We start from the raw sequence: 15579 nt of genomic DNA on the forward strand, positions 1-15579 counted from the left end.
ACCCAGAAACAGAAAAATATCAAAGCACTTTCAAATCTGATCCTTACAACTGAAAATGCCACCGATCAGCCCAAGTGAGAGCAAGCGGCAAAACCAATTAACCGAATTTTGGAAAATAAGATTTTATCAAGAGCTGAATAAATGGGGGGTGATTTAGATAGGAATACACTGTACATATGGTATACTGCATGTTAAGTTTTCATTCATGTTTTCCTCTGCAAATACATATCTGCAAGCAAGAACTGAGAAATTTTTAAGCCAATTTATTCATGGTATTTCAATGTCAATGTGTTTCTCGAGTAAGAATTTATAAATCTGGCAACATAGAAAAAAGAGTCAACGTCTATTCACACAATTTATTTGAAGAGGTTTTCAAGTTATTTACGGTTAATATAAGCTATTTTGGTAGAAAATTAACAATGGTGTTGAAGTAACAATTTTTAAAAAAATATCTGCAACAGTAATTTGAATCTCTCAAAAAATAAGTTACAGTCATTTACTCACAAACTGCAATTGGAACAGCATCATCTCACAACAGGTTTGATTTGTCAGAAAACCAGCAGAATCAATACTGTTTGCAAAAGACAGATACACCAGTGTAAAAGGCAACACAATGAAATTAATGATTTCCGGTTAATTACTTATTACAGGTTTCCTGTTTCAGCATTAATCTGGAGAAAATAACCACTTGGGAAGTAATTTTGGCAAATAACTATCCAGAAACCCCATTTTCTAGGGTATGCACCACTCTTTATCAGTGTCCTCCTCCAAGGGCTATTAGCACGACATTGGTTCCTGGTGTTTGTCTGGCCTACCACTGGTGGTTAGCTCAACATAGCTGCATTGCTCAAGGATGTGAAAAACTCACCTCCCAAAAGCAATGTAGCCATGCCGACCTAACTCCCTGTGTAGATGCAGCTAGGTCAACAAAAGCATGCTTCCGTCAACCAAGATACCATCACCTGGCAAGGTGCTGCTCCTATACCAATGGAAAAACTTTTACTGGAGCAGGCTGCGGCCACAGCACAGAATTAAGATGGCATAACTACATTGTCGCTATGCCAATGTAGTCCCTGTAGTATAGATGTGAGGTTGAAGAGAGGAAGTCACAAAGGGTATGAAGATTAAGAATTGTGTAAAGCTGAGGAGCTTTGTTGTTTTACCATTATTTACTGATGACACTCCTTCAGTATACTTCTACAGATACATCTGAATACATACTGAAAACCAGAAACCTTCATTGCTACACATATTCAAAGACTAGGTATTTACAGAAGTTAGTGTGGACAAAGTACATTCAAGTGACATAAGGACTGAGTGAATAGATTATGGGTATGAAGGGAGGTTATATATTTCCACCAATGCATCAGACTCCCATGAATATCAGTTATACAAGCACCAATGGGAAAATATATTCCTCAGTGAACATTTAAAAAGCAGATGTTTTCAGACTTCATTGCACTTGATAATAAAAAGGCAGTTTATATTAAATACATGTTCAGACCTGAACTTTTATGCAGCTCCAATACTTCATATTCTCTACTAGCTCCTCCTTTACAGTTTATGGGAGAAATAAAGCTTTATTAAAGAATGACTGCTTTTGCATAAAGCAGACCAGGAGAGATCTTTTGAACACAAAAGCACTCCCTTTAGCTCCTAGTGCATCTATGAGAAACATTCAAAATAAATGACAGGAGAGTTCCCACACTGACCCTCCTCCTCAGTGTCACTGTAACATTAGTATCATTTTGCCTATGTAGAAACTGCAGAATCATTTTCTCTGCCCTACCAAATAAACTTTTAAATAATTTATGTTGCTACTGTCAGATTGTCACTATGCAAACAGGAAAAGTGAGAAGAACCTATAATCATATTAGATGACTATTTGTTCAGATATACAGGGTCTAAACTTTTAAGTGGACTGAAAGCAATTTCTAAATTTGTGGCTTAGACCTTAAGTGCCTAGTTTTGGATACTCAAGTTTGTGTATCCCAAAACTTTGATTTGGGCTTGCAATCACCACTATTCAAGACACAAAACAAGCTCACTGTGAAGTAAAAACATGGTGATGCAATTTCAGAAGCAGCTTTTGGTCCTTAAGATACACTACATGTGATCAAGAACAGAAAGTGATGAGGGAGAACAACTTATTTAGAGTGGATCCTGTTTTGTAAACAGCAATAGCTGCATCTTTCTAAAGTTTTGTGCATCATATAGTATCCTAAACCGGGAGAGAAAAGACCAAATGCAGCACTGGACAACAAGGGTCAATACATCCTTTGAACTGTAAGGACTACTGGCTTTTAAGGACTACCAGGCTCCCCCGTGGACAGTGTACCTGTGTAAAATCTAGCTTTCAAAACAATGCAAACGTACAAAAATGGCCTTTACAAAAAAGTTGATTTTGCCTACCCCCTTCCAAAAGAGACAGTTAGGATTTAGTGTCTTAAATAGTTCTTATCAATGATCATCCCATGAATGTATGCAAGAGACAATAAAACAAACCTCATTTAATGTTTTGAGCAATATTTAAGAAGAGTCTGCCGACATTACCAGCAGATATTAAAGTGCCCGGTACGGATTATACACTTAGTGTTAAAAAAACAAACACACAAAAAAAACCCTATATCAATAGAGATGTTTCAATCCAATGGCCACTGAACCAAAAATGCTTTTAGAAACCATAGAAATATAACTATGGTAATTCACAGTAGCTGGGAAATAATTTTACTGTTTTATGACTTACTATAGTGCATTATAATAAAGTACCAACAATTAGAAAGGCTACAACTTCTATTTATGGCACGTCCTCAAACAAAGTTAGAGCCTATGGACCCTGAAAGGCTACTTAAAAAGGTGTGTGTGGGGGAAATCAGGGAGGAGAAAAGACGGGCATAATTATGGGGAGGGGGTGGGGGAAGCTTAGTTTCCTTATTTCAGGTTAGAAATCCATCGTCTTGGATGTCTCTCTAGGTCAGACAACAGATGGGTTTATAAATTAACTAATCATACAAACAAGGCCATCATATTGGGAGATAACTGGATTCTTCTCTCTTCGTACATAAACCAAACAGGCTGAATTCTGGTAATCCATTAAGTAGCCTCATTTGTCAATTCCTTAAACAGAAAAGATTATACATCAGAAGTACAGAATTTACCATAAAACATATCTTTATAACATGGAATCATTCAGTTATGCTATAAAAGGAATATGCCATATTTTTTTTTACTAGCTCTTAGCCAATTTACAAAAATGAGGCTATAACTAGATGTTTCACATGGCAAATACATACAGTGGAGTCACATCTTACACGGGGGTTAGGTTCTAAAGTCAAAGTGTAAGGCGAAAATCGCATATAGTCAAAATTACCCTTGAAAATCCCGTAAAATTGCCCATACAGCACAGTATACTCAGAGGTGAAAGTAAGCCGGTACGATGTACAGGCAAGAGCCGGTACGCAATGCCAGACTGGACCGGCTTCCCCAGGCTGGCGATTTAAAGGGCCCGGGGCTCCCTGCAGTGGCTGGAGCCCCGGGCCTTTTAAATTGCCTCCCGAGCCCTGCTGCCAGAGCCCTGGGGTAGTGGCTGCAGGGCTCCAGCAGTGATTTAAAGGGCCCGGGGTGCTGGCCACTGCAGGGAACCTGGCCCTTTAATGCACCGCCCAAGCCCTGCCACCACTACCCCAGGGCTCTGGCAGCCAGGCTCAGGCAGCGCTTTAAAGGTCCCGGGAATACCCGCAGCCAGAGCCTCAGGCCCTTTAAAGCACCGCCAGAGCCCAGCTGCTGGAGCCCTGGGGTAGCGGTGACAGGGCTCCTGCAGTGATTTAAAGGGCCCGGGGCTCCAGCTGCTGCAGGGAGGCCCGGGCCCTTTAAATCATCAGCCTGTGGAAGCTGATCTGCTCTGGTCTGGCATGGCGTACCAGCTCTCGCTGGTACACCATACCGGACTGTACCGGCTTACTTTCACCTCTGACAGTATCTTTAAACACTAGAACCACACTCAGTGCAGTGAGATGCTCACACTATGAGAGACACCTGGGAACTAAGACAGACTGAGGGACCAGCAGATTCATGTCTCCCATCTCACGCTCACTCCGGGGCATACACTCATTGAGTGGAATGGTGGGTGGAATTGTTATTTCTCTTTTTTTTTTGCTGAGCGCATATAGTTGAATTTGCATAAGTTAAATGCGCGTATGATGCGACTCCACTATACTATTGTAACTCACTATGCCCCAGAGCTTGGGCTGCGTCTCTTGTTGTGTGGTGGGGGAGAGGAGACAACACATAAGATGGGTAAAAGTCTTTAACACCACATGGAGGGGATGACATGGGATGCTCTTAGCTTCATTTTCTTGAAATGAGGATCAGCTTTTCCACAGTTAAAATCCTAATTGAGCCAATTTGCACAGAATTTTCTGCATTTCCGTAGTGGGTGCTGTTATGCCATCTGTACTAGTTTGCAATTTCATAGCCACCTCTGTGGTTGAATGCAGTAGCCACCAGAACACCCACCAATTTAAGAGACAAAAGGTGAGGAAGAATGTCTCATCCATGAGCAATAGCACAGGAATTTAGGTAGGCAGAATTATGAGACATGTTTTGGAACATGGCCTCATCAGCAGGGCTAATGCCGCCTTTTGTGGGATCTTAATTAGATGCAGCTAACCCCTCTATTTTATACCATCTTTCAGAGGAAGCAACTGGGACAGCACAATGCACCATGCAGAGACGTTGCTTCAGTTCCAGCTCTAAGGAAAGAATGCCAATTTTCGTCAAAATAAGAAAATCACTACAAGAAATAATTAGTGCAACTTCAAACAGCACGCAAGGTTTTATTTTATTTTATATTTCTTTAGAGATCTCACATCAAGTGAGAAGTCAAACAGCTAAGCTTAAAAAAATAAATCTAATGAGACTGCAGCACCAAGACTCAGCATGCTGCATAAGTTACAATGAAAACACGGTTTATTAGATGCATCATTAGTCCTTTTTTTCCCTGGAGCAAAAGGTCATACTCTGAGGTCTTTAGGTGTTGTTAATTAAGTGATTCCTGTTTGATTTCTGGTACAGTGAAACGCTGTGATGAAGTTACTAAATTAAGGATAATTTCCAATTTGGCAGCTTCAGTATAAATGTCCTTGCTGCACTAGTGCTCCAGATACTGTAGTAGCAAGGAGAGAGATTCTTCTCCCCCTGTAGTAGCTCTAGCACAGGGTTTCTCAAACGGGGTCACCACCGCTTGTGTAGGGAAAGCCCCTGGCGGGCCGGGCCAGTGTGTTTACCTGTCCTGTCCACAGGTCCGGCCGATCGTGGCTCCCACTGGCCCAATGGGAGCTGCTGGAAGGCGGGCCGAGGGACTTACTGGCCGCAAACCGTGGCCAATAGGGAGCCGCGATCGGCCGGACCTGCAGACAGGGCAGGTAAACACACCGTCCCAGCTGGCCAGGGGCTTTCCCTACACAAGCGGCGACCCCTGTTTGAGAAACCCTGGTGTAGCATCACAAGGTTGCCCTGAAGGCACATGATTAACAACTGTGTTGTTGCCTGGTGCTGATTCACTGCATACAAGACAGGAAATTTAACCCTCTATTAAATTAAGTAAATTATCTTCTAACTGACACTGCAGCTCCAATGCAGTCATCAAGACTCAAATGAGTCAGTGGGGTTACACTGCTGTAAATAAGAATATGACCAAATGTGACTGTTTTAAGAGGGAAGTCCCTTCTAATTAAGGGATTTTTTTTCCTTTTGAGTTTGTTAACCAGTTTTAATTTTACATTTTTGCTCCTGAAGCCTACCGTGTAAATAATACATTAAAAGCCCATCTGTGCATGCCTGCCTTAATTTCTTTTCAACACTTCAGCTATATTTTTAAAGTTTGTCTTTAGTGAACCCTCACCTCATGATAACTTGAAAACAAGAGGAGGAACATGATCTGAAGGTCAGAGTGATTCAGAGATTCTGTTTTCCCAGGCCTTTATTCCTGCAGATGTCATGTGAGAGCTGACGAGACTTAATCTTAATTCCTCCCCACCCACTAAAACTGACATTGGTTCCAAGCATGTGAGTTTAGATATGCACTTAGGTTACTGGAGAAACCCAACATTTTGAAAAATAATAATCATAAGCAGAAGTGGGCAAAGTATTAACTTGCTTTCTAATGTCAAATTTCATATTGTTGTAGGTGTCCCACGTGTGGTCAGGAATCAGTACTGCAATTAAAACTGAAGAGTTTTCTCATTAAGCTTGTTAAAAATTTACCTATTTGTATAAATTTGTTTTTATAAAGTATTGACTTGTAACTGGGTTTTCCAGCCAGGGCCCTCCTTCGAGTGCTGCACTATCCACTTAAGCGGCAGCTCATCAAACTCACTTTCAGATATGTTCCAGATTTTTACCATAAAACTTTCTGACAAGTGCAGACCACACACAGTCTTTAAAGACCATGGGAAAAAAACATAGCATTGAACAGTATGAGCAACAGACTGAATTGAAACAAATTATTTTCAGATCATTAGAAAAGTGTTCCAGAGTCATTAAGGGTTTGGGTCAGTGTTTCAGAAACATTATTTCAGAAATTTATGGCCACTGTGCTGCTTCAGGCTGACAGTTTGCCTTTTGTATTTTTTTAAAACAAAAAGCTCAAAATAAGCCACGTGGGTCTCTATATTGTAAGAAAGCAAAATAAAGTATATAAATAAGACATGTGTGTTTCTGGTATTCAAGTACACTATTTTTAAACCTTGTTGATCTGCAGTTAACTTCCTTTTAAACAAAAGATCAACTGTGACTGAAAATAAATATTTACTGCACATGCACACAATTCTTCCTATTTAAAAAAAATTTTTTTTTAAATGCATAGGCCTACTAGGCTCTCTTCTCTTTATACACACGGACAAGTCTAGTTAGTTAGATTGGAGGAAGCAAAGTGTATATGAGCAAAATAATGAAGCTGTTTAGTCTGTTAAGTCTGTACAAATAGACCAATAGCTCCAAGTGGATCAGAACAGAAAACATATTCAAATTGTTTGAACTCCTATATCTCTTGCAGGGACAGCTGAAAATACATTTGCCTGTTATGACTTTAAGCCAGGCCCTCAATGTATTTTAAATGAAAAGTAGTACAGGACACAGGCTAAAACGCTTATTTTAACTCTCAGTTATGCCATGCTACTGCAGAGAATATGATCCTCTGTCAGCATGCTCCAAAGGGTACATCTTGTATACTAGATGTACAAATCAAATAAAAAAAGCACCATGGACAATACAGTCCAAGTTTTTATGCAGAATTTTGCATAAAAACTTAAAGCACAATGGGATGAGTTCCAAATAGAGTTCCAGCATTCACCTGAATTTTCTTACTAATTATAGGTTTAATTCCCACCCTTAACTTTTCTTTGTGTGCATGAGCAACAAAGAGCATTGAAAACTTTCTTGTTGAGAACAAACAAATGGAAGATAAATACATTTAAAACTAGTGTAGAGACCTTGTAGAATTATCTAGTTCAAATAACTAACCTGAGATGTACTTTGCTCCGATTAACATTATCATGCTACTCACTATATAAAAACCCAAAGGCAGACTAGAGAAGATACTAGAGTCACCTGATGTCATCCAGTAGAAGGAGTTTCCAGTCAAGCAAATCAAAAGAGAAATATATATAAATTGCAATATTTGTGTTAAGAATCACATGAACAGCAAAAAAGTTACAAAAAAGTAGTAACATCTGCCAAAATGTTATTAAAAGTGTTACATGCACACCATATAGAGATAAGCCCAAGCCATATACATTTGAATCTGGATCCAGAATCCTCTAGCTTTCAAAGTTATTAGGTAGAGCCCATCTCTAATATTATTCAGCATAAAGCAACAAGCAGAAAGCAAGTGCAACAATTCCAAAACAAGAGGGAAGGCAAATATCAAAGATTCTCCCAGAGGTAACCTGAGATGATTGTAAACAGATTTTGGTAAATACTTATATTCTGCTTATCACTTCAGGTGAAAAGGGAATTAAGCATATTTTTTGAGGGCTGGCAGAATTTTCAATTCTGTTAATGGGGAAACACCCTGTATACACACTTCATTATCTGGCTATTGGGGATTTTAGGGTACATAACATTAGTGATTGTCCCAGGTAAGGCATCCCAGTCACAACTGACAGTTTACTGAAAAAGAACTTTTGTCATTTGTATTAAGGTTATGTATTTGCTCTTCTAGGGATTCCAGATAAATTTGTTTTTTTGCGCTTGTGACATTTGAAGTATGTTTACCTAGTCCAATCCTTTTAAAAAAATGACAATGAACTGAGTGTTTAAATGTACATTGAATTAATAAAATGTCCAATTAATATGCATTTAAGCTGTCCCCAGGAGCAAGGTAATTCCCTCTAGTTGCTGCAGCTTCCCTCTTTCAAAATGCTTCCCCCACAAGCTCTTCATTTTCTCTTGAATTTGGTTCTTAAATCCAGTTTTTATAACATTGCAATATAGTTGTATTTTTTGTGTGCTCTAGAGAAATGCATTTAGCATTGTGTGCTTTAAATCTCTCTCCTTCCCCAAATAAATTTATTATAATCCTAATTTGAGTAATCTAGCTCAAACATGGTCAGAAATACTTTCACTGATCTTAGGCCAGTGCTTCGTGTACCTTACTAACATGGTCTGAAAATGTCTTTTGCATGAAGCTTTTCTCTCTCCCTCTCTGAGGAAGGTTTGCCCTTTCACTGAGAGAGGGCAGCATGCCGCATGGACCATTTCTATTGCTCATTTAGCTCAGATCAAAATCAGCCTTATTTTATAGGCCTGAATCTAGACTATTCTTCATTAGTGGATGATTATACTCCAAGTCCGGCAGCAGCTGTGGGCCAGCTTTTGTTTAAATTGACCTTGCTAATACCACACAGTATGAAATGATATGCTACTTTAAAAATGTAGCTACTGTTTAGTTGTTCAGAAAGTTGTTGCTTTCGCTGTATGGGGCATATAGTCAGTCCCACGTTATTTTTACTTCATAAAAATTAGTACATGGATTCTCAAGCTGTGGGTCACAATTCAGGTTTCAAGGGGTTGTGACCACCTTCCTCTCACACCTATCCACTTAAAAAAAAAAAAAAAAAAAAAAAGAGGGACATGAGGGTCCTAAAACATTTTCCTTTTGTAGCATGGGGTCATGTTCGGAACTGTTTGAGAACCACTGTATTAACTCATAGCTGTCCCAGCTTTATACTGTGTCTTAATGCAGACATCTCTACTGATGCAGTTCAGAGGAAGCTACAGTCTGCTCTTGGTTTACATCCCCAAGATTTTAATATCTTTGCAGTGACTCAAACATTAGAAGTAAAATCTCATTAATAATTACATAGTAAAATGCACTTACTTCCTGTTTGATTTGTTTTACATCTATAGCCCTTTTACTGCAAATAATCTCTTTTTCAATTAAGCTAAAGGATAATGCCAACAAGGAAATAGGCCATTATCCTTTCAACTGTACAGTTTATTTTTTAAAAGGAATAATTCATCCTTAAGTTAAATAGCTTGTTTTTACATGATTTCAGAGCTCCAGCGATAAAAATTTTTAAATGTTAAAATGCCGTTTTCTTAGAAGCAGAGCTAGACAGTTCTAAAATTTAATAAAGTGCTAAAATTTAACAAAAAGCAATTTTTAAAAAACAAGAAGTAAGGATTTTTTTTCTGTCTTTTACAGGAGAAAAATACATTTCTGTAATAGAGGGCTATTGAGGTTTTGAAGGACATCCAACTTGTGCTAGTCACTGAAGTATAAAATATAATGGTTTACCATTTGCCTGAGGTTCAGATATCTCCCAGCCCATTGATTTCATTACAGCTTTCTTCCACCTGGCATAGCGATATTCACTCTCTGGAATCACAAAGAGGAATTAATGTACTTTAACTTTAGTTTTTCCACACATTAAATTCATTATTAAACCTTTGTCCTGCAAGGATTTTCCAAAGCATACACAGCAGTTACTTAAGAACTCATCCCCATTCTAACAGAATGTCTGAAGTGATAAAAAAACCAACAAATAATGCATGAACAACTAGCAATTTATCAATTCTTCACAACTCCAAATATTTACAGAGTAAGGATTACATATTCTATTCTCTACTGCACTTCACTTAGAATCATGGAAATGTAGGACTGGAAAGGACCTCAGTAGGTTATCTACCCCAGTCCCCTGCACTGCAGCAGGACTAAGTATTATTTAGACCATCTCTAACAGGTGTTTGTCTAGCCTGCTCTTAAAAACCTTCAATGACCAAGATTCCACAACCTCCCTAAGTAATTTGTTCCAGCACTTAACTACCCTGACAGTTAGAAAGTTTTTCCTAATGTCCAACCTAAACCTCCCTTGCTGCAATTTAAGCCCATTGCTTCTTGTCCTATCCTCAGTGGTTAAGGAGAACAATTTATAACAACCTTGTAAGTACTTGAAGACTGTAGTCATGTCCCCCCGGCCCCTCAATCTTCTCTTCTACAGACTAAACACATTCGCTTTTTTCATTTCAATCTGTCCTCCTAGATCATGTTTTTTAGACCTTTAATCATTTGTTGCTCTCCTCCCTCTTGACTTTCTCTAATTTATCCACATCTTTCCCAAGTGTGGTGCCCAGAACTGAACAGAACTTCACCTGAGGCCTTACCCCTGGCTAATACATCCCAGAATGATGTTGGCTTTTTTTCTGGAGACAGTATAACTTTGTAAACTTATATTTAGTTTATTATCCACTCTAACCCTCACATCCTTTTCTGTGGTTCTCGTTCCTAGGCAGTTATTTGCTGTCATTCGGACTCAACTGTGACTCAATACAGGTGAAACTAAATATGCTGGGATATGGGCAGTGGAGACTCAGACTTTAAAACTCAACTTTTCCCCTACAAATTCCCTAGGCAGATTTGGAAGTATAATCCAAATTGAAGCAGTAATAATCAGTTTCAAATCCTTTGAAGTTAATATACCAGGAGAGGGAACTGATAGAAATTTATTGCTGTTAAAAACACCCAGACAGAAAGGTTGTGCAAAGAGCATATGCTATCAAATATTAAAACCTCTACTGAAAAGGGAGAAATGCTTGAGTCTTGCATATGTATTAATTATAATGCCAAGTTTCTGTCTCCAGAACTATCTAAGAACAGATGCAAGATAACACGTTAGTTAGAACAGCGAGCTAATTTTACAGATAACGACCTGCTCTACACAGACAGCCCTAAAATTATAAAAAGTTGGCCCCTTCTGAAGCCCTGAAATCCTAGAATCTTTAGGGACCACTAGCATCCTCTGCCAACAATTTTAAACACTGTAGAATCAGAGGGGGAAGTGGGATTTTATCAGTTTTCAATTGGTTGAAATCAAAAGCCTGCAAATCAAGCCACACTAAATGACAAGCTCTTATATAAAGAGCTATGATATGAAGTCATTTTTGCCTGCTCCATCATTACTGCCCAACTATTGGCAAAGCGAGCAGTTGGAACCCACACCTCCCTCCTAAAAAGCCAGAGCATCAAGCACTGCAGACTTGGTCACCACAGTCTGAGAACTCGTACTGCTAATTACCAATAACCATCTTTACACTGGGGTGTTCAACGGCATCAAGAACTGACAGAGTTTGGCCAACCATTCAATTTAAATTTACATGTATGATGACAGAAAGGGTTTGGGGGGTAGGGGGAGGAGGGTTTCAGATCATTTTAAAGTTCAAACTTCAAATTTCTTTTACCCTCAGGATTGATCTGTGGTTCAAATCGTTCCCATGTCACTGCTGTCAAATCCCCAGGATTCAGACTCCAAACTCCAACTCCTTCTGCCGCTCCGGCTGCCATTGCAGCTCCTAGTGCTGTTGTTTCAGGCATTGATGGCTTCACTAAAGTGAAACAAAGGACCATGAACCATTTTTCTTTATGGGTCAAAGTGCACAGACAAAGAGGTCTAACTGGGCTACTATAGCTTCCCTAAAGGGAGGCTTGCAAACTTTAAACCTTAACACAGTTGTCACAGTTCCTGGTCTAATATGTCTGACCTCTTTGGAGCACCCCCCCGCCCCCCAAGCTTCTAGGCTTCTCTCACTCTCAGAGTGGGCCTCGGGCTGTGGTTCCCAGATGCTAACAACTATTACCTCAACAGGCATGACTTAGGTTCAGTCCTGCAGTTCTGTGCCCTTGGTCAGTGACTTGTGGTTATCACAGTGACCATATAATAGCCTTCTTAAAGCTAAGTATTTATTTAGAACAAAAACATTTAAGAGAAAACTACTATTAAAAATAGACAAACTATTACACACACATCTAGCTAAACAGGTCTCTATCCATCTTCCACAGGGGGGAAGAGAAGCAGGAGGGAGACACTTCTCCCTCCTGGCTCTGCTCAGTCTTTCTGATCACTTCCCTTCTCAGAGAATACATCACTTTAATTCTTTACAACCCTTCGATTTGTTAACTCTCAGCAATGGTGAAAACAAGGCTGGCAACTTCAATGGAGACAGAATATAGGATTCTCAAAGTTATGAAATGTGTGCCAGGGCTTTCTTACAGAGGAACCATTGTGTTGCCTTCCTGCTTGTTTTTCCAGCAGCCCGTATTAAGCTAGCTCAATACACTGACACAGAAAATTCTATTAACTCAATACAACTATACGGAAACTACCCTGGCCAGGTCAGATACCACATTAATAAATTATGTATCAGTATTCACAGCAGCTCCACATCTGTCACAACAGTATGACAATAGGGGTTTGGGAAAGGTGTTCTGTTCTCACTGCTGCTGAAGTTCTGCAAACCTGTACAGTTTTCTGGTGTAATACTGCAAGAGGCTTTACACAGCAACTTGCTTAGAGCAATGGCACTCAGTCTCAAGAGCTGAAGAGCCTTTTCACCATACAATGGCTTTGCAGGCACAGCTCGATACCCTTTATTATAATCACGTTGCGCTGCTGTTGTATCAATACCTTTGGTCTCTGAAACTTCATTTGCTGAAGAAGTGGCTCTTTATTTCCCTCAGACCTGCCTCTTCCAAGGGAGGCATCTTATCTAGGTTTCTACACTACATTCACCATGTTAATACATAGTTGAGGGATTTGCCATTTGCTTCTCTTCCCTCTCAGCCCACCTCTTCATAGCTAATGCGGGAGAGACCCCTTCCTCCCCACATCATTAGGGTGCAGAAGACAGTGACATTTCTCCTCCATCTTTCCACATTCTACACACCAGGGATCAGCAACCTTTGGCCCGCGGCCCGCTAGGGTAAGCACCCTGGCGGGCTGGGCTGGTTTGTTTACCTGCCACATCCGCAGATTTACCTGGCCGCGGTTTGCTATCCCAGGCCAATGGGGGCTGTGGGAAGCGGCGCGGGCCGAGGGATGTGCTGGCCGCCGCTTCCCGCAGCCCCCAGTGGCCTGGAGCGGCGAACCGCAGCCAGTGGGAGCTGCGATCGGCCGAACCTGCAGATGCGGCAGGTAAACAAACTGGCCCAGCCCACCAAGGTGCTCACCCTTGCGAGCCACGTACCAAAGGCTGCCGACCCCTGTTCTACACTGTGTCATGGAACTTCCTTCCCCTTAAGCCACATGGAAGAGCTGGGGAGGCAGAATTGGGGAGGGGGGGGGAAGAGTAACTCCTAGCAGCTGCCACCCTACTGGCGATTTTGTTTAGGGCTCCCCCATATGTATGATGCAGCTGGGGTGCAGTCTTGCAAACTGGCCTCTACCATCAGACTCCAATGACCTATATGTGGGTTTAGAATCTGAACTCGGATTTTAAGAAATCTAAACAGTCAGTTTGCACTTACCTACTTGAATACAGAGAATATCTGCTTGAAGCTGCATGAGAATCTTGTTGTTGGTCATTCCTCCATCTACTTGTAACTCACTCAGTGGTATCCCACAGTCCTTGTTCATAGCATCCAAAATCTGAAAGAAGAGCACTACATATTATACAGTTCACTGTGCAGAAACACAAGATCCTCTTTCAACAAAAAGAAAGATTGTTGAAGAGTTCCAGACTGAGAACATTCCTCTGAAGTCCTATTCCTCCACAAAACAGAAAGCAGGCAGACACAATACTGGTTTGCTCCCACATTACTCAAACATATTCCAATATACTCTTAAAATGTGTGTAGGGAAAAGTGTTATATTCTTATTACTACTAGACATGTAGAGAGGGTCTACAAACCATGCTTAAAAGGCCTGTATACATAGGACCTGAATAAAAATAGATCTAACCTCTAGAGGTGAGAAGATGGCTTCATCTTCACACAAAGTTGACCCCGGAGACTCAGACTACCAAATGGAGACCTTTGACTGCCTAGACAGGTTGTTCAGAGGTCTTCCAGAGTTCCTTGGGCAGGGAAGAGGAACCGAGGTGAAAGAGGATCATAAGGATTTACTGATGGCAGTTCATAAAAAGAATGAACTTGTAATGCTGGGATTTATTGTAGGGGTAAAATACCTCCAACTTCAACTGGAATTAAAGCACAGAAAAATGTTCTGATTGTGAAAAAAGCAAAATAGGGACAGGGGAAGAGTATTTCTGTGACAAGTTTACCTGCATTTTGTGTGAGCCTCCAAGCAGAAAGAAAATAAAATGAGGAGATTCAATTTACTATTTTAGCACAGTCAGACCCCTAACGAGGGGCTCATATATTGTTGTGATGAGGACCAAATAAGCACCAGAGAGAGACAAGACTACTTAAAACAATCACAAAATCAATGGGTCAGATTTACTCCTGACAGCATGAGCAGGGACACCAAGCTGCTTGCACCTTCACTCACTGCTCTCTTATCTCAGGGGGCTCAGTGTGCCAGCTAGCCCAACCTCAAAAGCGGCTGGAACCAGGCCAACCAGTAGACGTACTGATTCCAACCTCTCTTAGGGGGCCTACATCACTGAAGCTGTATGAATCCTGAGGTAAAATTCTAGCTGCCTTTCTCCAGTAATATTCCTAATCCACCAGTGATTACAGCCAGGCCTGTAACCGCAGAAGTTGCAAATTGCAGTCCCCTATAACCAGGGTGTATGTGTGAGCACGCATGTGCATTTTATCAGTATAAAGATACATGAGTGGTTCAGGGTTAGACTGTTGGCCCATCAGAGCAGGGACTGTGTGTTGTTTTTTGTATAGAGCTCAGCACAATGGGGCCCAAAGTAGCACCAGACACTATTATAACAAGTATTTAAATCATGTTTTCACCCCTCAGCCACAATACTACAAGGTGAAACACTTAGAGGAGAACAATTCTAGAGGTGGAATATGCACTATGGCCCAGATTAGTAAAGCTATCGAAGCATTGCTGTGCTCAATATTGCAACATCTACCTGATTTAACAGCCTAAATCTCACTATCAATGGGATTTAGATTCTTAAATGCCTAAATCATTTTTTAAAAATGAAATTTAGGCTCTTAAATCAGGTAGGTGTTGCAACACTGAGCACAGCAATGCTTCGATAGCTTTACAAATCTGGGGCTACTAAACTTAACTGGATCTTTTCTTCAGTTTGTAGGAGAAATTTTTAAATACCACAAGTCATTATTGTTCATAGTCACACTCAAAAACAAGAAAACCCCAG

General features: G+C 40.4%; 1 protein-coding gene across 4 annotated transcripts in view; it reads right to left on the reverse strand.

The window, feature by feature from the left end:
• Nucleotides 1-342: 342 nt before the first annotated feature.
• The window catches only part of GK (glycerol kinase), a 43344-nt gene continuing 28107 nt past the window's right edge, over nt 343-15579 (reverse strand). For 2 of the 4 annotated variants that reach the window (XM_045003930.1, XM_045004025.1), the window contains 5 exons: nt 13802-13922; nt 11740-11883; nt 9800-9880; nt 7522-7608; nt 343-3117 (listed from right to left, as the gene is read on the reverse strand). In XM_045003930.1, coding sequence (XP_044859865.1) covers nt 3104-3117; nt 7522-7608; nt 9800-9880; nt 11740-11883; nt 13802-13922 — 447 coding nt within the window. In that variant the 3' untranslated portion in view covers nt 343-3103. Of the gene's footprint in view, nt 3118-7516; nt 7609-9799; nt 9881-11739; nt 11884-13801; nt 13923-15579 lie in introns of those variants that run through there. The other 2 variants (XM_045004128.1, XM_045004084.1) reach the window with 2 other exon arrangements.

The sequence above is a fragment of the Mauremys mutica genome, chromosome 1, assembly GCF_020497125.1.
Source record: "Mauremys mutica isolate MM-2020 ecotype Southern chromosome 1, ASM2049712v1, whole genome shotgun sequence".
Taxonomy (NCBI): domain Eukaryota; kingdom Metazoa; phylum Chordata; order Testudines; family Geoemydidae; genus Mauremys; species Mauremys mutica.